This window comes from Manacus vitellinus, unplaced genomic scaffold, assembly GCF_001715985.3.
Source record: "Manacus vitellinus isolate BGI_N305 unplaced genomic scaffold, ASM171598v3 scaffold_21_pilon, whole genome shotgun sequence".
In the NCBI taxonomy this organism is placed as follows: domain Eukaryota; kingdom Metazoa; phylum Chordata; class Aves; order Passeriformes; family Pipridae; genus Manacus; species Manacus vitellinus.
Genome location: NW_021939546.1, coordinates 13,031,215 through 13,054,073, shown reverse-complemented (window position 1 = coordinate 13,054,073; position 22,859 = coordinate 13,031,215). Strand labels below are relative to the sequence as shown.

The 22,859-nt window shown below is 45.8% G+C and overlaps 1 protein-coding gene across 1 annotated transcript in view; it reads right to left on the bottom strand.

Annotated features, from left to right (window-relative positions):
* Positions 1-2,403: 2,403 nt before the first annotated feature.
* EIF2B3 (eukaryotic translation initiation factor 2B subunit gamma) overlaps positions 2,404-22,859 on the bottom strand; it is a 99,842-nt gene continuing 79,386 nt past the window's right edge. The window contains exons 10-11 of the mRNA XM_029959764.1: positions 13,968-14,071; positions 2,404-2,620 (exon numbers count right to left, since the gene is read on the bottom strand). Of these exons, the coding sequence (XP_029815624.1) occupies positions 2,568-2,620; positions 13,968-14,071 (157 nt within the window). The 3' untranslated portion in view covers positions 2,404-2,567. The remainder of the gene's footprint in view (positions 2,621-13,967; positions 14,072-22,859) is intronic.

The following is a 22,859-nucleotide window of genomic DNA, read 5'->3' as shown; positions in this document are numbered from 1 at the left end:
TCAGGGAAAACTACAGGCCAGCAGTGCTGCTGGCTGGGTACCTCGCTGGGCATCACTGCAAACCTCTGCTCTACCCCATGCAGATGCAGCACGTGACAAGCCCCTGCAAGAACCTTCTCACAGCAACCCTGGTTGTACATCTGCCAAGGAAATGCCCAGGACAAGTCTTCCTAGAAAGAGCCAGCACTGACAGAGCTGGGAACTTCCATCTCTTTCAGAGAAGCGTTGCCTGCAAAGCACCACTTTGGTGCCAGTAGCACCGTGATGGGCACGGGTTGTAGGCTCAGCTGCCTGGGTGTGACAGAGCAGCACAGTGAGCAGCTTACTCGTGCCTGAGAGGTGCCCCACTCCTCAAAGCTGGTGAGCAGCCTGCAGCAGTAACACCTTCCTGAAGGTCTGTATCCAGACACAGTCACATCAAACCTACCTGGGAACAGAACTTCATGTCTTCAGTCACATCCTCGATTTTCTTGACGACTGTAACATCACTCAGGTTGTAAAGTTGCCTGACCCAACCCATCATCTGCTCACCTGATGATGACAGCAGTATGGAGGCCAGGTTAGATGAGGAAGGGTTAACCTCCCAGTGCCCGCCTTGGGATTCCTGAAGGTCCTATTATCCCGAACTATTTTTCATAATTACTGCCACACACGAAGACTACATCAAGAGTGAATCTTCACTTTGATAATTTGTGCTGTGAAATCTCACTTTGGGATCTACTTTTATCTCACACCAAACACCTGCAGGTCGTAAAAGGCAAAAAGGAAAAGAAAATGCCTCAAATCCCGGACAGGTTTTCAAGTGTCAGAGAACACTAAATTAATGCTAAACTCTAACCGACACAGTAAAGAGCCCCCCACCCTGTTCTTAAATTAGCCAAACAAAAGGACTGAGACTTTAACATATAATTAAGGCACAAGGAGGTAAAGCTGTAGCTGTTAAATAAGGGGATGTGGACTTTTCAGAAGTTAAGATGTATCCCGAAAACAGAGAGGGAGAAGGCTTTGTATTTAAGCAAAAGCACTGTGAGTCAAAGTCCCTGCAGACCTCTCTTGGCTTTGCCAGCCTTATGTTAAAATGCAAAGCCAGGTAATTACACTCCACTCTGCTTCTGTTTCTACACACCCAAAATGGAGCCTCGCTCCCTTGCAGCACACAGAGACAAGAACTTTCTTTAATTAACCTTTGTAAAGCCTCTGAGATCCTTGGATGAAAAAGGCTTCGTTCCTTGGGAACATGTTTGCGCACATACACAAGGCAAAACCTCCAGCAGAAAGCTGGAGCTGAACTGCAGTGCGTTTCTTCTCTCTGCAGCTTGTCACAGGCCTTGAAACTCATCCTTACCCATAGTTTCCATTCCAGTCTGGTCCTTTAGAGGAAGGATTTTGTTTATGAAACTCAGGGAATGTCTGGATTATAATCTCTCTCCTGTCAAATTAACTAGGAAATGGTAGTTCTCCTCAGGGGTCACCAGTGCCCACGAAGCACACATTTTACATTTATCACTTCAGTTAATGAAATACCAGCCCCGCCGGTTGCTGCGAGCACCTCTGGATGTCAAACTGCCAGGGGCAGATAAATGCCCTGTTCAATCCTACTACATTCTAATAAACAGCTTTTAGGTAGGAACTTGTGTCCAATTTATAAACATTAAAGAACAGCTCGTGTTTCAATTCCATCCAGGTGCTTTACAATCCTGGCACAAGCCCTGACCACAACACTGTGCGTTTCACTTTAGCACGCACGACTCATCTCACAGACATCGGTACAGTCATCCACGGATCATCCAAGTGTGGGGAGGGCCTCTGGTCTGGGATCAGGAACAGCGGACTGACAAGCTGAAGAACCATCAAAATAAGGCAGGGAGTACCCGCTGCTTACACCCCACACCCCCTCCATCCTCCCCCAGCCCTCACATATTCGCTCTTGGGCGGGATTTCAAAGTATCAGATCAAACTCAGCCCTGATGGAAATAGGTGCCAAACTCTCTACTGCATTACAGAGGGGAAGAGGCACAGATGAAACACTTCTGTGCTGTGGGGCAGCATCATGAGAGAGAGACAGGAGGAGGAGGAGGAGGCTGGCGAAGCCGCCGGGGTGCAGAGAGCAGCCCGCACTGCCGCTGTTCCCGCTGTCCGCCTGCTGTGTTGATGAGATGCACAAGCAGCATCCCGAGAAGTTTCTCCCAGGCTCGGGATGGTGGTGCAGGACTGCAGGGACGTGGTTTACACCACAGGGAGGGCGGCTAAGTCATTCTTTGGAGTGGGCACAGTCTGTGTGGTCCCCGCTCTCCCTTCTGCTGGAAAAGTACAGTGCGTTGGCCGGGCGCGCAGGAACCGATATAACCCGGCACCAACCCGCGCGCATCCCAATGAGGGGGGAGGGGCTGACGGACACACCGCTCTGTAAATACTTCTTTATTAAGACATAAATATAAAGCTGAACAGGAAAGGAGCAATGACAGGGTAAGCTGTGCCAGTACTGATCTGTGCGGATGATCTTACGACGCTTGAACATCTGGTTCTGCTGCTGGCTTCCATAAAATCATCTTTAAAACCTACTTGGGTTATATCTCCATCAGCTGTTCGGTGCCCACAATGACTTCATTAACATGTTTGGCTGAAAAGAGAGAGGGAGGAAAAGAAGAGGAATTGAGTTTTGCAGCAGAGCTTCAGACCTTGCATTTTTCAAATCTGCAACTTTAAAACAAATGAGAAAAGCAGATTCTGGGGAACTCGAGCACAGATTCGCTGGACTCCAGCTTCTCTCTGACAGTATCCCACACACATGGCGAAAGCCTAAACAACTGACTAAACATTAGGAGGTTTCTCTAATGAGAGTTTTCACATGTATGTGTCACTAATAAACAAGAGAGGCCCTACGGAAGTCACAGCTGCTACTGACAGGTGTACACCTAGGCTAAGGCAAGGAACCAACACCCAACATGGAGATCTGACATAAAATTAACAATAAGTAACCCCCCCTGTCTCTAAAGAGCACTGTGTGCTCTCAAACTGCTTGGAGGTTGGGGAGCAGAGGGGCTGCTCAGCACTGGGGGGCCATCACCGAGGCAGTGTGAGATCCTCTCAGCAATCCCAACTCAGCCCTGTCAGCTCAAAAAAAAATTATTACTTTTTTTAAATTTAAATCTCCCTTTTGGATGGAGCCTGTCCAAAAGTATCTGTGTGAAGCAAGTTCTCTGTGCACAGTTATCATTTGTGAAGGTACTGGTGAACAGCCCTCCTCAGTCTCCTTTTATTGGAGGGGCAATTTCTGCAGGGTCACTCCTTTGCCTGTTCCTAGGAGCTCTGCAGAGCCCCAGTGGGCACATTAACGTGCCAGTCCCTGCCCCAGCACTGTTAATGCACTGTACTGAAAGAGCCTTCCCTTTAAAATGCAAAAGCAGCTTGTCAGGGAAGGACTGCAAATAAGGGATCTAAAGCCAAAATAATAAAAACACGCAACTGAAAGCCCAGTGCCTAAAAAACCCAAGCCTGTGGCCTCAGAGCATGACACAAAGCTGGTGTGCTCAAAGTGGGTGTCCTCAGTGTACTGTGTGGGAGGAGTGAATCTAAATTGCTCTCTGGGAGCTGGACACCTATTCAGGTGGAGCTCAGGTGGTGTGACCCATGCCCCTAGGCTCTTCATCTTACCTCCTGCACACTGGCTCTGGAGCCTGGGATAAAGGGTCAAGGCCTGTGAGGTGCTGGGATACACCAATGGAGGCTGTGGTGTCTCCCACACCTAACACAGCAGTTGGGGTAGATAGCCAAGGATGATGGAAATAATGACTTGTGGTTTATTTACCCATCTAAAACTCCTCCCCTCAGGGAAGTGGATTTTGCAAGACTGCTGCAAAACAACAAACATACCACCTTTGGCTAAATGAAGAAATTACTGGCAATCCCCAAAGTGGCCGGGCCAACATGATGCTTCTCTTGGTTTAAAATTCAAGACATAACCTTTGCACCAGGCAAACCATTGCTCTAAAGGTTTGATCAAATTCTGCTCTATAAACTTCAAGGAGTTTTGGACTGTGGCAAGACAATTTCCCACTATACCCTCAACTCCACAGTCGTATGGATCATATGCAGTCTCCTCAGCCTGAGAGACAGAGTGGGTGAGCTACACAACTGCCCTTTCAGAGATCCTTTGTGAAGGCAAAAATAAGGAGAGCAAGGAGCTGCTTCTCACCTTCAGCATCTGATCGAGACATTTAGCTCTGGGGTATTTAGTGACAACTGATAATTAATCCTGGAGACTCACGCTGACATCTTGGAGCTCAATCTCCAGCACTTTGGGCAGGACGAGCAGAGGTGGATGCAGCGCTCAGGAAAACGAGGGGCTGACTGTACAAGTGCCAGGTGCAAGCATGATGTAGGTAGCACCACACAACCTCTCCAGCACAGCTCTGCCAATAGCCCCAAGTCCAGCCTTCAGCGCCTCTCTCCTCCCGTCCCGGACCCCACACAGCTTTGCCAAGGTACCTCAAATCCAACCTGCAGCACTTCTTGCTATAACATTCCTCATCCCCAACAGCTTTCCCAATATATCTCAAACAGGCCCTGTAGCAACTCCTGTGACTCCATTCCTGAACCTCCTCCAAGCAGACTACCTATCATGTTGATTTCTATGATGTGAATAAGACCCTGGCTACCATCCAGTGAGAGTAATTACGTTATGCCTCTGCAGATTAAACATGCCTTCATCTAGGCTTATAAAGAGCCATGTCAATTTATGGTTCTATATATAGGTTATCTGTAGCAATACTTTTTAATAAGGAACTTCTTGCTTCACTGCAGACAGCATCCTCCATGGTCCTAAATATGCAGAGCTGGGATGGGTCCTGTCACATACCTTGCTGCAGAGGTGGTACCGACTATTTGCATTTTGCACTGACATGCTTGTAGCTGCCTTATGGTATCTTGTATTTTACACCTGATGAGTTCAAAATGCTTTTCAAGAGTGGGCGAGTAAGAGCATTCCTGTTTTACAGATGGGGAAACCGAGAGGCAGCAGTGATTTTAGGGAGCTTAAGCAGCCAAAGCCACATGGGCAATCAGAGCACGCATTCCCTCATCTCCCATCCCTCTGCCTGTTTCATCTCCTCCTTGATCCGTGTGGCCCAGATTCCCCAAAGCAGGCACACATGGCCTGCCCGGTATGTCACTGCTACCTCAGACTCACATGAAATCACCAAACTCATTTCTTATTGTACAGGCTTAAAGGAAACACATGAATCTGCCTGTCTAAAATCCACGAGAAAGTTTTTAAGCGATAAGGGGAATGGCTTTGCTAGAAACAAAGCCCTATTCCGCACCCTGAGGGGATGCGATAGGCAGATAAGGATTCACCCTGCTTCCCTCTTTCCTTCCCAAAGCCCTCCTTGTGGAGAGAAGGGAATTCAGACTCCAAGTGTGTGTGTGCCAGAGAACTGAGCTGTGGATAGCGTTTCATTATCAGACGTGGCTGCCAGTTGCCAGTGGCTCTGGCTGGTACCAGCAAGCTCAGTTCCTGCAGAAACTCTGCCTGAAACTCTGGGGGAGGAGGGAGAAGTACCTCACATGCTTCGCTGTTCAGCTCCCTTTCTCCTTCCCTAGCTCCCCATTAGGGATTTCTTACCAGGCTGCCTTTTATCTGACACTGGCAGGGTTACAGATGCATTCAGCCCACAGAGAAAGAAGAAGGATTAGAGAAAGGACTTTCAGAAAGCCTTAAGAGTTGGACTCTGCAACCTTAAATCATGTTCAACTAGATCTTCTCAGATTGGGAGCATCTGGTGCTAAGCAAATCCAGAGCTGATCAACACATTCAACCTTCCTGATTAGCACTTTGCTTTAACTTGCTGACGCAGCCCAGCCTGAAGTCAGCCTGGGTGCTTGAACCGAGTGTCCACGGAGATTTTACTGAGTGTAAATCAAAAACCTGTCACTCGTTATATATGCGTTCCTGCTTGGGAAGACATTTGTTTACACATACTGTACACTAGCCCCTTAAAAACATACGCACAAGGCGAGCTAGAGAGCAGAGCAGCTTTTGGTGCTTGGCTAAAAACAAATTGTAATGCAAATAAACAGAGGGGCGGAAATGACTGCACAGCCCAGCACTAACCCCACCAGCAGGCCGGGGCCGGGGACCCAGCGCTCCCCAGCCTTCCTGGCAGGTTCCTGCCAAGCTGCTCACAGAAAGGGGATGCCGGAGCATTCCTTTAAAAGCCATGTGAAAGCATCTCCTTGTTGTTTGCTCAATTAGCCCCAGACAGATTGCTGCTGCTGCTGCTGGTGGCAACGCTGGGTTGTAAAGGAGGAGGGGAAGGAGGGGAAAGGGAGGGAAAAAAAAAAAAAGAGAGGAAAAAAAAAGGGTTAGGGCCTAGGCCCAGGACCACCACGAAGTTTCAGCCCTCAGGGGCTCCAGAAAACGTTCAGTTTACTCACTCAATTACATACACTGTTTTATAAACCCTTTAAAATAAAATAGAAAACAGTCCCTGGCACGGAATTACTGCTCTATTATACAGCAGTGATGAAAGCCACTGCTGTGTATTTGCTCTCTTTAAAGCAAGAGATAGTTTAACTTAAAAAACTAGGCGGGGGGGAGGGGTGGCTGCAGAAACGCATGCACGAAAACACGCTGTGGGTGGTTCCCACCACATTCACCCAGGACAGAAAGGATCAGAGAGTGGGAGAGAAGAGCAACTTGTCTCTGCAGTGATGGTTGGCCCTGGAAAAGCAGCCAGGTTAGGGGGGGGAGAGGAACTAAAGGGGCTTAAGGGGATGGGAAGCAGCTGAAGCTTGACTTTGGGAGGCTGGAGGGTGTTTTAAATTACATGTACAGATAAAGAAGGGAAGCAGGTGATGGAGGCTGATTTGTTTGTGTTTACAGAGCACTGGGACTTTCCAGTTAAGGCCTGCTCTCTTCCCAGCCAGGCTTTACTTACGTGATCACAGGAGACCAGGGTGACCACACTGTGGCCCCAAAGGCCAGGAGTGTCTCACAATTTCTCCCAAGCCCCGGGCCAGCCCCGCTGCGATGCCATCAGCCCAGCCTGTGGGTCTCCAGCAGTGATGCTGCTCATGAGCTGAGTGCTCCAGCTGCTCCCAGGGTGGGATGTGCAGCTCACTCCAGGGGCACTGGGAATGGGGCTGGTGGTAGCTTCAGGCAGATCAGCTTTGGCCCACAGCTGGGGAGCCTCCAGCCCACAGAACAGGCTGGCAGTAGGGATCTCCCTCCTGCCTCATACCCATCCCCAACAACCACCAGTGCTCAGTGCTGGTGCTCACCTGGTTCAGGTGAGGTTCAACCAGTATTAACCCATTTGCTCTCACACCCTTCTGGGGGATAGATGTGACTTGAGAGTGTAAAGGTAACACTGAATTCAGTGCCAGATGAGAGATGAATTTACTGTGGCTTGGAGCAGATGGATGGGGGGAGTGAAGGAACTGGAAAGAGATGTATATGGAAAAGTGATCAGTCAGGGTCTTAGAAGAAAGTTTAGTAAAGGAAAAAGAAGACCAAGAGCTGGGGATATGCCTAAGATAGAAAGCTCCTTGGGGAGGCGGATGCACTTGAAGTCCTAGTATTGTGGCAGAGCCCCAGCAAAGTGTTTAAGAAAGGGATGGATTATACTGATCAGTGTGCTCCCCTGGGATATCACCACCTCAAGCAAATGCAAGCAGGGATCTCAGAAACAACAGTCTGAAGACTGTCCACGCTTCCTGCTAAGACGGCAGAGGTGCCATATTTGCCTGCTGCACTGGACACCAGTAGAGGTCCCTTTCCTTTCTCAGCGTCCATTGGGGTGTTCTTCCTGGCTCTTTCATGTGGCTAAGCTCTAGCAGAGCACAAGTGGTTATTTTCTCTGCGTGGAGCATGTAAAAATATTTCCACAAGGTTATGAACTGCTGCCTTATGGGTAGACTTCACAATCAGCATGCTGCGAATGTGGCAGCTCGTTTAACCCACTCACTTGGGAAGCCTGAACTTCTCTGGCCGGGAATGACAGAACGCACAAGTGGGACAGTCCCCAGCGGCAGAGGGGAGGACAAAGCATTGCTGGATGGATATTCTAGGGAAGTTTCATGCCACTGCTAAGGCCAGAACTCATAAACCATTTTTATACAACTTGGAAAAGAGGCTTATTAGGATTAGTTAGAAATGTAGTCACTGCATAGTCGCTGAAACAAAAATGTCAACTATTTAAGAGATGCCTGTTTTAACTGCCAACAATATCTTTGCCATGGACACTCAGTAGTTAAACTACTTTATGGAGAAATCTTGTGGATCTCTCAGCTTTGCTATAAATTCACACCATTCCTACATCACCTCCAGCTCATTTTGCACCCCCGTGCACAATATACATGTGTGCACTGTTTAGTCTGTGTCTGTTCTTCATGAGCTTTCATAACTCCCATCTGCACTGCAGCATGCTTTCTGATCCCGACCCTGTGTCATGCTAAGTGTTTTCAGTTCCTGAAGACTGCACCAGGAGGTACTCAGCATCTTGCAAGAGCAGATGCTCTTGATGCAAGATGATACTTGAATGCAGCAAGAGCATCAGAAAGTCTCTCAGTCCCTTCCTGTCCCTATCCTGCTAAATCTTGGCTTGGGTGAAACCTCCTCACAAGCAGTCACCCATTCACATGTGGAGGTTTCATGAACTGTACCTGCCTTCAGAGGATGACATTAGAGAAAAATGTGCTCTTTGGCCCTCATTAAAATAAAACAATCTTACTCTGTTTCATTGAGAAGTCCTAGGACTCCAAGCTTGGAACAGGACTTGGAAAGTGATTGGAAACGGGAGCCAGTCCTCACTGGATATGTGCCTTTTTCTCTTCTTGTGAGAAACCACACAGTTTTGGCTACGCGATAAGCCTTTGGAAAAAAAGATCTCAGTTTGCACGTGTTCTCAGGAGGGCAGCTAAAAGCTCCAGAGACTGTCTGCAGTAAGCACACTTGACAATGGAAGTGCAGGAGGAAGGCAGGGCTTCCTTCATGCTGTATGGACCAGTGCAGCACTCTGCACAGAACCACTTCCCACCTGTGCCCGGTACAAGCCTGCCCGGGCACGACCGCAGTACGGAAAGGGATGCAGTCCAGCTGAGGAGTGCCAGATGGAAAATGGAGCTGCTAGGCAAGGGGACTGGAAATAGCAGCTATGGTCATACCAGAGGAGGAGTCAGGTGGGTGTCTGGGGATAACGGAGTAAGAGAGAAAAACAGAAGTTTCCATGGGAGAAAGATGAGCGGAAAAACCAAAGAGAAGGCTAGGAATGAGATGAGCCTGGTCCTGGGACAAAGCTGTAGTGGACAGCTGTGAAGCAGGAGTTGGGATCAGGTAGGACATGGGTGATGTAGTTGGGGCCCCATGGCTGATGCTGGGGGCAGGAGCAGTAAATCCTACAGTAACAACAGCCTTCGCCTGCCAGCACCAGGAGTGGATCTCAGGGCTGCTGGTGCCTGTGGACATCTGTGAAACCTCCTGGCAAAGAGCTTCTCTTGTTCCATTGCAGATCCACCTCCCCTTAAAGAAGAAGACCCACTACTATCAATTCCCATCAGCTGAAGCAGCAGAAAGCTGCACAATGAGTACAAGTTTCTGACACTGCTAATGGTCCATGCAAGGGTCAACATCATCATGTGAAATAAAACTGTTTTTTTTTCAATGGACTAAACCTTCCCTCCCAACATTTACAAAGAAAATGCTAAGGCTAAAATAAGAGAGGTAAACCAGGAGGAAAACCCAACCATGTTCATACTGAGGAGGTGAAAATGAGGCTGTTAACAGTTGTGAAGCATTAAGATGACAAATGCTGCAGAAAAGCCATAGAAAGGAGGGATTGTGTCTCTTGCATAGGGTACAGTAATGAAGGTTTCAGACAGAAACTGAAAAAAGGAAAATGAGGAATATGGAGACCCCCTCATATTCAGCAACATTCAGCAAGCACCACTCATTCTGGCTGTTGACTATGTCGGGGCACCAAGGAAAATGAAAATATATGGTGGAATAAAAAACAGGAACAAATTTTAGTGTGCAGCGTAAAGGAGGCAATGCTGCTACCCCAAGCTAGGATTACATCAGCGTCCTGAATGCTGGCATTTTTTCCCTTTCTGAATGTATGCTTTGTGGCAACAACAAGACTGTAATGCACTTCCTGGGTGTGCAGTGATTCAAGTTGTCCCTAAACAATACTTGGCTCCGTAACTCCCAATGCAAATAAACCCCCCCTGCCCCAACAACAACAGAGATGAAGCTGAGGGATAAGGTGGTGAGTTTTGTATCAATTTTGCTAGTTCCATCCTTTGTGTGTGTGTTTACTGTCTCTGCTCCTGGTGTTGCTTTCAAGAAAGGTTAGGCCACTTTACTATATATGCTCCTTCCTGGCTAACCTGTACCAGATGTACAATGTACTCCCTGCTGAATCGGCCTGAAGACTCCTTTGGGAGCTATACTTACTGACTCTAGGGCTTATCTGACTCCATGACTGGCCCATCCCCAGCACTCCCTCTCCCTAGTCCTACTTCAATGAGTGCATGCTGCTTTTGAGCTCCTCTTTAAAAATAGGTTTATCAAAAAGGCTGCAGCATGATCCCAATAACTGCCTTCGAAACAGTGATTGAATGCTCTGAGCAATTACGGTCCTTCGGAATGCTGTCTGCCATTTCCCATCCCTTCAATAATTACTGCCTTTTTCTAAGGTACCAACATGTTTTTCAAAGTGCTACCCGGTGAGGTAGCTTTCACAAGGCCCATCTGTTAATTCTCTGTTAGCAGATTCCTAAAATTAAAGTATCAAAGAGGAAGGAAAGTGGACGCTTCCTAGGCATGGTAATAAAAGCAGTAGGAAGAAAATAGTGTGGCTCTCAGGAGGCACGGCTTGCAAATCCAGAAGTTAAATAAACTGCCATACCTTGACTTTAACAGAGACACTTAAAAATACCATCTCTGGCCAGCGCTGTGACAGGGCTGAAGTCAACGCAGGACTGGGACATCACTGCTGACAGTTACCTGCTCCCTCCTGTGCCTCCAACTTTATTTTTAGTTTGAAAGTACTAGGCTGCATCTCATCTACCCCAGTAACCAGTGTTGAAGTGTTCCCTCTGTTTCGGTGTCCAGAGATTTGCCAAGCCCATTATTAAGTGATGAGGTCTCCCACCATGTCCCCAGGGAGATTATCCCACAGCCTACCAGACCACATCATTAGGAAAATGCTCTAGATGGCCAACCTAAATTGTGTTTAATTCAATCCCATTACTCCCAGCTGTACCATTTGGACCACCCTAAATATGCCCATATTACTCTGTAGAAGGAGAAGGATGAGAGCTGGTTTGAGTTACGTTTGCCTATCATTTGTGGTAGCTGTTCTCCTGCCATCCTCCTTGCATGGGACTGGAATTCATTTTGTGAGAGGTCAGTGCACCACTGGGTCAAAGAGCTCTTGTACCCCGAGCTGCCTGGGCAGTGTGGCCAGGACTCATATGGTGGAGCAGGGAGCACACAGCCAGTTCTGCAGCAAAGCCAACTGTGGGATCTGCCTGGGGCTGTGTAGGATGATTCAGGGATATTTCTACCTTTGATGAATCCTGGCTGATGCTTTGGAATAAGGGACTGCTGTATTTTTATTTTTTTAATGTTTCTGGGAAGGTGTGTGCAGTTTTGCTGCACAGACTGGGGTCAGCAGCCAGCTGCTACTGCTTACATCTGCTGAAGGGTGATCAGCTTGCAAGAAAAGGTGGCTCCTACCCAAGAGAACTAGGTTTTTTCCTAACCTGGCCATGGAGGCTCGAGTTTGAAGAAGGAAAAGTTACCAAACAGAACAACACAGCCAAAGTTTTGATGAAAGGGGCAATATGGAAACAGACTTAGAGGGCCACACCAAAAGCTTGGCACAGGATACAGGAACTCTTGGGCAGGGGAAAGGAAGTCATGGCATGCTTTCACAGCAAAAAAGAGAAGACCCAGTTTACTACGGGACCAGCTGAGGTCAGAAGAGACATGTTGGGCTGGAAAGACTCCACAGTTCAGGAAATAAGTCATGAACTTCGCAGACAGATCCCAGACCACCGAGGCAAACCTGACCCCCAGCCCAAAGAAATTCTAGAATGGTTAGGAAACTGAGGCAGGGAAATGAACTGAGGCTTTATTATTTTTTCTTGCTCAGCATAATGGTGTATTTATAATCGACTGAATATGTCTTTGCTAACGTCAATCATACGTTTCTGAACAGTTTAACTTGAGGGCCCCCAGACTCATTAAGAAGTGGGTTTCAGCTTTGGGGAGGTGAGCAATAGACTCTACAAGAACAGGCAAATGAACCATGGGTTACAGCTCCGTTACTCTCCCTGCAAATACATCTACAGACCCTGAAAAATATTCAGACAAGGATGACAAGGACAAACAAGAAGAAAGAACAGTTTCCATACTACAATCAACCAGACTAGGATCTGCACCCTGGAAGAGACTTCTGAAGCAGATGTGAGCAAGGTCAAAGGGTCATATTTCTGTTTGGTATGATCTACTAAAGAAATCAAACATACTCCTATTTCCTAAAATATTAGCTAAGTCTGCACCCTGTGTCCTCACAGTTCCCACTGCAGGTTAACAACCAAATGTGACCCGATTCACCTCTCCTGAGGATTCATGCAGATATGTAGATGTGGCACTTAGGGACATGGTTTAGGGATGGACTTGGCAGTGTTAGGTTTGTGGGTGGACCTGATGATCTTAAAGGACTCTTCCAACCTAAATGATTCTATGGTTCTGTGCTCAGGGGAGGACACAAATGGAACATCATGAACAGTGCAAATCTTCAGTGACAGGGGGGCAATGAACCCCACAAGGGACACTGATTCAGACTGATGTGATGGGTAAAGCTTATGAGTAGACAGAGTCACACAGGGCCCAAGACCACAGTGCACAGAACACTCTGTGTGTGTTACCTCCAGTATCTGAGACTTGCAACTGCAAGATCAATACTTTGTTTTCATGAGCCCTTTTTACTTTTAGTTTCAATTTAAAGGAAAATTTGTCATGTGCAAAGCTGACAATAGGTTACGCTATACTACGTTAAGTGCAAACCCTGCTCTGTATCACCAATTGGGAATCCACCCACGAAGACAAAGCAAGGAAATAAATCTTGATCTGACTAAATAACTTCACATGGAGCCTGCAAAGGAACTCACTTTTGTCCTCAGTCCACACACGAGAGCAGGGATCTGCCAAACCCTAACCATAAATATTCATTAAAAAGCCTCTGCTTGGGATGCAGTCACTGAGACAGCCATTTCCTGCCCATTATCTCTTAGGGCAGGAAATCAACAGTTCCACTCAGGCGGTTACCACCGAGCCCTCACCACCAACACTTCCACTGGATGGCTGAACTTTGCCTAAATGAGGGCCACGTAGTTGTATCCCTTCTGAAGCCCCAAAATAGCACTTCATAGCAGTAAAGATCTGAATACAGCTGCCCTGGTCTTTAGTATGGAGAACAGCAGCTCCTAGTTCGATGCTCCACCTTGAGCTTTTGCTTGGAGCAAGGTGAATGGGAACATACTGGCACCGTGGGCTGACAGCATGCACAGAGAAGGATGCCTGTGTGATCAGTAATTTGACTGCTTTGCTCCTGACACTGACTAAGATTACTAGTCAAAATAATGGCTCCTTCTGCTGAGGACAACCTCAGGCTGATCCAATTGTGGTCTCTGGGAAAAGACTGTCTCAGCACCCAATCTTGTTCTTTATAACAAGAACAACAGAGCTTTGCTGCCAACTTCAGAGGATCAAGTCTCTGAACTATTCTCATGCCAAGAAGCTGTACTTTCCATGAAAAACAAATCCTGATATTATAGGACACTCCACTGCAGAACTGTCACTGTTTATTGGCACTTCATGAAGAGGCAGGAGTAAAATCTCACAGAAAAAGTTCTGAAAATGATTACAAATGCACAGTAAATACAGCTTCTGCACTTACCTTTGGTTTCCAGCCTCTGATCGCTTCCAATCAAACAGTCCTTGATGTCAGCACCCTTCTCTATAACGGCATTGTGACAAATAACACTGCCCTGAAGACAGCACCTACAACATAAACACAAACCAAGAAAGTAATTCAAATGACAAGTACAAAATGAAGGTATCCACTGAAATATCTAATGACTCTGTGACATGATCCTGTGAGTAGGTTCAGTTCTGCTCTTTTCTCAAAAACTCCATTCTTCTGCTGATCCTCACGCTCAGTTGCTGGAAAAACTTAAATGCCAGGTGTCAGAATGGGTTTGCAAAAAAGAGTTTGCCTTTTACCTCCTGTTAGAACAGCTTTCCTCTACATTTCCTCAACCGAATAAATACTTAACTGAATAAATAAAGACTTGGGACCTGGATCAAGTCCTGTATTTTCCACAGACAGTCTGGGTAACTGCGGGGGTGGCTTCTCTGCTCAGTTTCCCAGTTAAAAAGAGGAGCAGCAGCCCAGTCCTTCCCTGCAAATTTTGCTGAGAAGTTTTAAGTGTTCCAGCTTGCCAGATACTAAGAAAGCGTGAAGAGAAGTGGCAGATCAATACTTCAACTGGTTGGCTTTGTTCATATTACATTCAAGTACTCAAACATGATTACTCTGCAGTACTAAACCAATGAAACCCACACTAGACCTGCTCTACCTGCCCTGGATATCTTCACACTCATGTTGCCTTTGACACCACAAAGTCTAAAATGCTACACAGGATGGAACCGTAGCAAAAGTCACCTTATTCCAAAATGTATTTTAATCTGGAATAAGCAGCTTTCAGACCTGCCCATCTGATTGTCCAGATAGGAAAGGAGTTCTGAGTCCCAAGTGCTGGTTTTGTAAGTGCTCTGCTGAGAGATGCCTGAGTGAGTTCTGCATTGCTCTGAGTCCCTCCATCCAGTAAAATGGAACTTGGAAATCTTTACTAGTATCTGTGGTGTGTCCTGAAACGCTGTTCACTCAGCATCATAAGTAGTGTTAAATGGCATTAAATGTCATTTCTTTCAGAGCCACAGAGAAGAAAATAGCTATGATGCAAATGATTTCTTTCCTTGTCTTCACATGTGCAAAGATAGGTAGAAGTCATTGAAAGACTGGAAACACATATAAGAAGTGTCTAAAAATCCTAACTCTAACACACATCAAAACCAGCTGACTGGGAAGAAGGTATAAGCAAGATCTATAATCCCAGAGAGATGCAGGTAATCTGCTCTCCCATATTAGTGCTACTGTGAACCAAAGCATTTCATATCTGCTCCCCAGTATTTCTGCTAATATTAATTACAATAATTGTGAATATCTTTCCTATCCTCAGTCCAACAGCTGATCTCTGTCAAAAACTGAAGTTTTTAGGTTCAGTGACTTTCTGCATGGTGAGTTGCAGAGTTTAATGACCTGCAACCATTCCCCACCTTGGTCACAGGCAGCACCACTATTCACTGCACTAGTGAAACACGGCTGCAGTGCACCATCCAGCTGGCTCATGGACAGAACTGTTACCCCAGAGTCATCTAACAACACAGAGGGGTCTCGGTATCAGGTCAAAGCCCTGAGCCTCAATTCTGTACTGAATGGAGAGCTAGCCAGTTGTGATTCCTTAGGAGAAAAGAGAAACATCAATCCTCACTCCAGACTGCTGATCCCAAAATTAACTTATAGCATCTTCCTGCTTACACATCACTATTATCTAGTACACAGAATTTGCCATTAAACATATTGCAATTGTGTGGCTTATGTGAGTCTGACCAGAAACCATCTGCCCCACAAAACCAGCATGAATTCTGCAGGAGTAAAAGCAATAAAACCGGACCTCAGTCGCAGTGGTTTGCAGTTACAACCCCCCTTGAACAGACTGTCCCCTCTGAACAATTATTCTTTTAACTCACTTAAACTCCCCCTTCTCTGACCTATAAGGAGGCAATACGAGCAATTATTCTACAGGCAACCAGCTCAGGTTGCCTTGGCAAGGTTTTTACTAACATGTTAATAAGATAAAAAGCGGCAAAGATACACAGCAGACCCCTGCCTGCCTTTGCTCTCACACTGTCACGATCTGCTTCCTCTCCAATAGCCTCGTGTGCCGGCACAGCCGCTCAGGCCATCGTCTTGTGCAACAGCAGTTGCTGAGAGCAAGAGCAACTCAGCATTTGCAGCCAAGCTAGGAAAGGGAGCAGTGGAGGGAGGACTGCCCACCGCTGCCATCCTGACTTGGCTTTCAACAGGACTAGTGAAGGGAATGGGAGAAGTTGCTCATTTCCCACTGAAATGGCTCCCATCCAAAACGCGCACTCCAGAATACCTCCTCCTCCATTGCTTCAAGCCAGTCAGATGAAAGCTTTCCCCTGCAAACTTTTAGATTCCCACCATCTATCACTTCTCCTGAGCATGAGAGCAGCTGTGAGTGCACTACACCTTTCAGCATTACCCTCATGCAGGAGGATATTCCCCAAAAGAGAGGGGATTTAAGCTGTCGGTGTGGAGTCCAGGCTGGAGAATACTGCATGTGTGTTCAGAGACTACTTGACGATAGTCTTTCAACTCCCAGAGAAAGAATAGCATTGTAACCAAGAAACTGCTGATGACATTAACATCAAAGATAAGGGGGGTTCCTGCCAAACCATTTGTTGGGAGGGACAGGCCAGGGAACCAAGATGAACTTGCCTGTGCCAGGTGTTCGCAAATCAACCCTACTCCAGTGCCAGGGTAAAACAAAACCCAAGAGCTCCACCACCCCAGGAGTTTCTTAAAACTTATAAACCCAACCAACTGCAGAAGTTTTAAAACCATACTCAATGCTCAGATTACCCCAATCACACAAACCAGCAGCAAATCCGGCTTTTATTGCTCAAGTGGAACAAAACTTCAAGAGATAAAAACACAATTTGTGGGTGTTCCCTTCACCCGCTGACAGATGTAACACAGCCATTTTGAAACCACTTGTAAATGCCTCTTTTTAAAAAAAAAAAAAAGTTATAAAGTCTGCCAAGAGAAGTATTTTGTGTATTTATTTAATTTTTACTATTTTTTTCAAGTTGAAGACTAAGGAATAAACTTTTATTCTCTCACAGGGTAAATATCACATCTCAGGGCACTCTGCTGTGTAGTCTCCTTGGCTAAACTGCCACCACGGTTCCTGCCTTGCTTAACAATTAGGTGCTATTAGCCCTCAAAGGTGCTCTGACAGCGTCCAGCTTCCTCAGCTCTGGTGTGTGTGCGCATACGCGCACATTGATGTACTGCTTTATAATGCAAACCATATTTATTTTTTCCCCTGAAAATGTAGTATATTTTTAAACTTTTCAGCACGGTGAAAACGGATATCTTCTGACCTTAAAATCCAAAGAGCATGTTCAAACCCACAAGAGGAACTAATTTGGGGCATTTGATTTATGGCTGAAATTTCAATTTGAATTTGTTTTAAGTGTAATCACAAACTGAAAGTCTGGCAGCTGGGTGTTTTTCAGAAAATAAATAAAAATATTCAGTGTGCGTCTGCATTCTAGAGAGAGCATTTTACAAGCCCAGTCCTGTAGTGGGAACAGATGTAGCTCAAGCATTAATTTGTTATACAGGTACAACGTGCAAATGGGAGCATGTGAGGGAGAGTGTGCGGGTATGTCTGTGTCTGAGTGTACGCTGAGCGCCTGTATCTGTGAGACAGAGAGGCTGACTTTGGGGTGGGTTTTTTTTGAAAGTGAGAGAACAAGAGCAAAAGGAGTAGTGGCCAAGGAGGCATGGGGGGATTACAAGGATTTAGGTCTTTAAACTGCAGACCACCTAACAAGATCACTCTGAAATGCCACTAATTTCAGTTAAGGCCACAGACCTCCCTTCCTCTGCCCTCCCTCTCTCCCCCATTGTAAACAAGTAATCCCAGCAGAAAACAACAGAGAGCAAAATGTACACACATTCTGCAACATTCCAGGTCCTTCTTTATCTTTTATTTATTTTTCTAAAAGGTCAGCGTATGTATGGAGGGAGGGGGGAGGGGAAGAAAGCCAAAAAAACCTCAAGTCCATCTCTTGTGTGGGCTTGAAGGAAGCTGGGAGAAAGCAAAGTCCAAGAGCACACAATATGGAGCTTTTATAGCACAGCAATTCCTCGACTCGGCTTACTTTCCCCTCCCTCTATTTGTGGCAAAGTCACATAGCTTTAAACCAAAGGACAGGGTGGTCGATTACATCTGAAAGAAATGTAAAGAATTGAGAAAGAATTCCATCTCCTGTCGAAATTATAAATAAGGAAGTATTAGTCCCAGAGACAGGCTGATTTATGCAGCCCTGGAACTGCTGACTTTCAGCCCGAGTATCGGTCTGTAAATCAAACTCTTAAATCAAGTGTGTCAATCGCTGCAGCGCTGCGATACTTGGGGAAAGAAAGGCACCTACCACTGAAAGCAGGAAGATTGCCAGGGGACTGAGGTGCCGTACCCTTCTTCATTTTATAAAGTGTAAATCTGAGATCAAACATCCTTTGGGGGAACGGGAAATCAAAATTCGCCGTGCTCAGCACACCGGGAGCAGGCAGCAGGAGTCCAAGACACAACCCCCTAATTACAGGCTACCCACTGATTATTTAGGACTCTGTGATTAAAGTGATGAACGCTCCTGGGAGAAAGGGGCTTAAGTAACTGAGGTCAAGACCCCAACTGCAGCTCTCGCCCTGGTTGTGCAAGCTTAGGAAGGTATGAATGTCACAGGTTTGCCTTACAGCAAATCTCCTGAAATGCCAATGGAACTTATCCAGGTCTGGTACTTTAATCCAATTGTGCCAAAACCCCGACATAATCTCTGTTGGGCAGCAAAGCAAATGAGGTGTCTAAAATGCAATGCTTAAAACTATAGACTCACGAGAAAGAAAGAGCCTGGAGCACAAAGCTGAGGACAGCCTGTTGGTACTGCTCTGCCATGCCAAGAAGTCGTGTCTCTTGCTCCTTCAGATGAGCTATGAAAAGGAGAGACTGACGCAGGAGTTAAAAGCAATGGGTGACATGCCTCGGCAGCTACTTTGCTGACTGAGGGGTAACAGATGTGGATTCCCCTGGGAGCAACATCCCATTCTGCCCTCACCAAGAAGATAACAGTCACAACAGGCATCTTATTAACCCTGAGAGGTGGCGAGGAGACAGGTAGAGCTCTAAAAGCTACCAGCAACCCCTTGAGGAATCCTCTGTTAGCTAGTGAGTTGGTAGCTGGGACTCATGATCACAGGGGTGAGGCACAAAGACCACAGGAAAACAGGGAAAAAGCAAAAACACTACTAGGGAACTTGGGAACCCCAAATGTTCCTGTCACCATCATGCTTTACACACCAATACATTTTTGCAGCAACATGCTTTTACACACAAATGAGAACTCAGGGAACTGTGAATCCCATGTTAAACACTCAAGTAAATACCAAAGACTACAATAGATGCCAGCAGTACGTGCTATAATTTATAGATACATTTCAAAGTAAGCATTCTTAAGTGAATTTGGGCTTTGATCTCCTGTTTTTCCCCTTGGGGGTAACAAAATCATTCTACCAACCCCCCTGAATTCTTCACCCGTCTCTGAGGGTGTTTTCGCTAAGGAACTTGTTTCGTGTCTCTTTTCTAGCCAAGCTCATCACTGTGGTATGGCTCCTTTACACTTCTTCCCCACACCCTAAACATTTTGCATTACAGATTGTATATACTTGCCAGCACTCGTATTTTCCAACGAAAGTTCAACTGACCTTAAAGGATTGCCTCAAACCTACCTTAATGTGTTTTATTAAGTGAAACTAAGGCTGCCGGGGGAGGTCGCCTGGAAGGTTGTGCCTCACCTCTGAAACTTCAGTTAAATCCAGCTGATCTTGGAACAAACCAATTGGTGGCCTTTTATGTAGCTGCAAGCTCGGGACTGCACACTTCAGCAAAAGTACGCTGTGAGGAGTTTACACCAGGAAACCCCACACGCAGGAAAACTGATCTCCCTCTGGGTTCTCCTTTGCAAAGTAGAAGGGCCATGTCCTGCATGATTTTACAGACACTCTGCTGATGGCCAGGAAAAGCTACTGATGTCTATGTGAAGGAAAGAAAGCAGAGAAATTATATGTTCACTCTCATCTCTGGGTTTGCCTTACTTTCTCACTATCTGGCACAGTCAGATCGAGTGAGGTAACAGGCACAGTAAAAAGACACTTTCTCTTGAGTTTTTCAAGTGCAATTCTGGGTTGAGAGCTGTGCCCTTTATAAGGCATTATTGGTTAAATCAGCTTCCATATCATATGGGCTAGGTTGACACTGAAAAGGCTTTTTTAAATGTCACCCTTACAAACTGAAGCTGGTCTCTTAGATCCAAGCTGAACTTGTTCAACTCCATCGTCCCCTTAGGAATTTAAGAGACACAATTCTGGCACAACATGATAATTTCTTCCTTTTCCATTACCCAAGTGGGGGAAGATTTTAAAGAGAATCAGAGACACTCACACCCAGATTCCCACCAAAACCCAACAGCAATCAGCAGCTTGTGAAAAATCTCCACACTCTTCGATTAGACCCATGTGGCTAGCAGGAGGCACGAGCTTATTTATAGCCCTGAAGTCAGACATAACCCTGGCCACCTGAAGAAGCAGAATGAGAGGAGATATTTTAAAATGCCACTTTTCAGAGCTCATCTGTGCTTTAAGTTCAACATTTGATGTACAAGATGTTTGGAAAATTGGGAAGAGCTCCCTGCGCTATCAGGGAGACATCTGCATCTGAGATTAAAGAACAGGTGATTTATTTAAGACAGATTGATGTACCAGGAAGCTAGCCAGAAGAAAAAAATGTTTTGAGGGGCTGCTAGTAATAATGTTTCAGACATTCACAAGATAACAGGTATTATATGAGAAATTTCCTAAATACATTAGGTACAGCAGAATTTTACTTTAGTTGAAAGTAACAGAAAACCAGTCCTGCAAGTAGCTCCACCGCTTCCTGCTCACTAGTTTCCTACTTTGCTCTCTCTTCCTCAATTTATCTTCCTGCAAACTCTGCTGGCCAGAAGTTGTCTCTATTCACCATCTTCTATAGCATGTGCAGTGAATTAAATAGAAGAATGAAAATTATGGTTCCTGACCAAAAATGTTTAGTTTAAAGCCAAAAAGTGTGACAGAAAGGACAGAATTGATACATAATCAAGAGAAATAAGAGCCCTTTTTACAGGCAAGGACTATACATAGTTTTCTTCATGTATTCCTTGTTTATACATATCCATGATATACTTTATCCATATATTTAAGTTGAGCATGTGCTTTTTCTGAATTAGGTTCTCACTTTTCTTGTGCTTTCTGTGATATCTATTCTAAACTCATTCTTCTTTCCAGGGTTAGCATATGGCAGGGGGGCAATTGATGGCATGAGACAAAGTGTCCAGAAGACAAAACCCATCTTAAAAAATGATTCACGATACAAAATGTTTGGGAATTCCAGCATACACAAATCTTTATCTCCAGCTTCGCAAGCTGTGGTGTTGGAAACAACCTCATCTCCTCATTCCTTTTCACGAGGTTACATACTGTAAAATATGTTGCCTTGGCAATAGGATCATTCCTTTGTACTGCCATTGTCCAAGGGGAAAAAGACTACTTAGGCACTGAACCCCTATAAAGGCTCAATTCCATCCTGGTTTTAATTAGAACTTTCTTCAAACTGCTGACTGTTTCTACATCAGGTGCTGATTTGGCACTATTGAGGAAACAACCAATAAACTTCACAATCAATCTGCAGTTAGTAGTCAATCTAGCTCGCCTTGCTTGTTGTTTTCTTCCTTTGTACATTTTCTCATAGAAAGTAGAAATAAATTGAAGACACGTGGTAAACTAGAGTAGCCTTTAACCAGTCACACGTGGTCTCTCTCCAGTCCCCTCACTGAGTAACATTACGGCATTTGTGCCATCTACTTTCACACAGGTAGCCCAAACACCTTAAACAAAATCCAGTGCATAACTTACTCTCTTCACATGACTCAAGAAAGAAGATGCTAGTTTTGGCTGATGTAACATTTTCGGTGCCAGTTCTTCCTCAACAAATCTGGGTACTTTGGTCCTTCATACAAATTTTTAATCCAGCCTATTCTTTCTGCCCAGGGAGTCAGAACTCCCCAAGGTTCACCAAATCTCCCTGCGGGACTCGTCCAGCTTTCCCTCTGTCCTCAACATTCACATCACCTCCCCGCAGTTTGTAACCTGAAGCTTTGGTGTCACCTCCCTTGCATTCCAAGTTCCCTGATGCTGCAACACTCTGCAGTTTGCTGCCATCATGTGCAGCCTGACCCAAATCGTATCTGCCTGTCTTTTTAACCCCTTCCCTTTCCAAAAGGTGACCTTAGCAGCGTGTCACATGGGGAATTTCAGCAGTTCTTTCTGGGTAATGTGTTTTTATGTGGTTCCAAGGACATGCTGTAAGCTTTACAAACAAAGAGTCAGTTCAGTGATTCCTGCCCCTCCACACAATAACCTCAGTCACATCTGCAGTCCCAATCCCTCAACTGACAGCCCACTGCATCAGGCTATCCAGCAACTGTCTGCTGCAAACTCCTTTCTGGAAGGAATTGTCTCCTTCTTCTACTGATATTACCAGTTTAGGATGCAGCTTGAGGAGTTTAGTGGTAAAGAATCTTTTGAGACATCACATCAAAATATATCCACAGGATGGACACCAGGACAAAGACACCACTGTATAATTAAAGGGGCAACCTTGCAGAACTCCAGACAGAGAACTGTTAAGTATCAAAAACATAAATACCAGAGGAAGGAATATCTACCTTGTGATTCTACATCCCACAAATTATACCTGTGCTAGCAAGCCCCTGTGCCACACACAGCATCTTTGACCACAGACCACTGTAAACCACT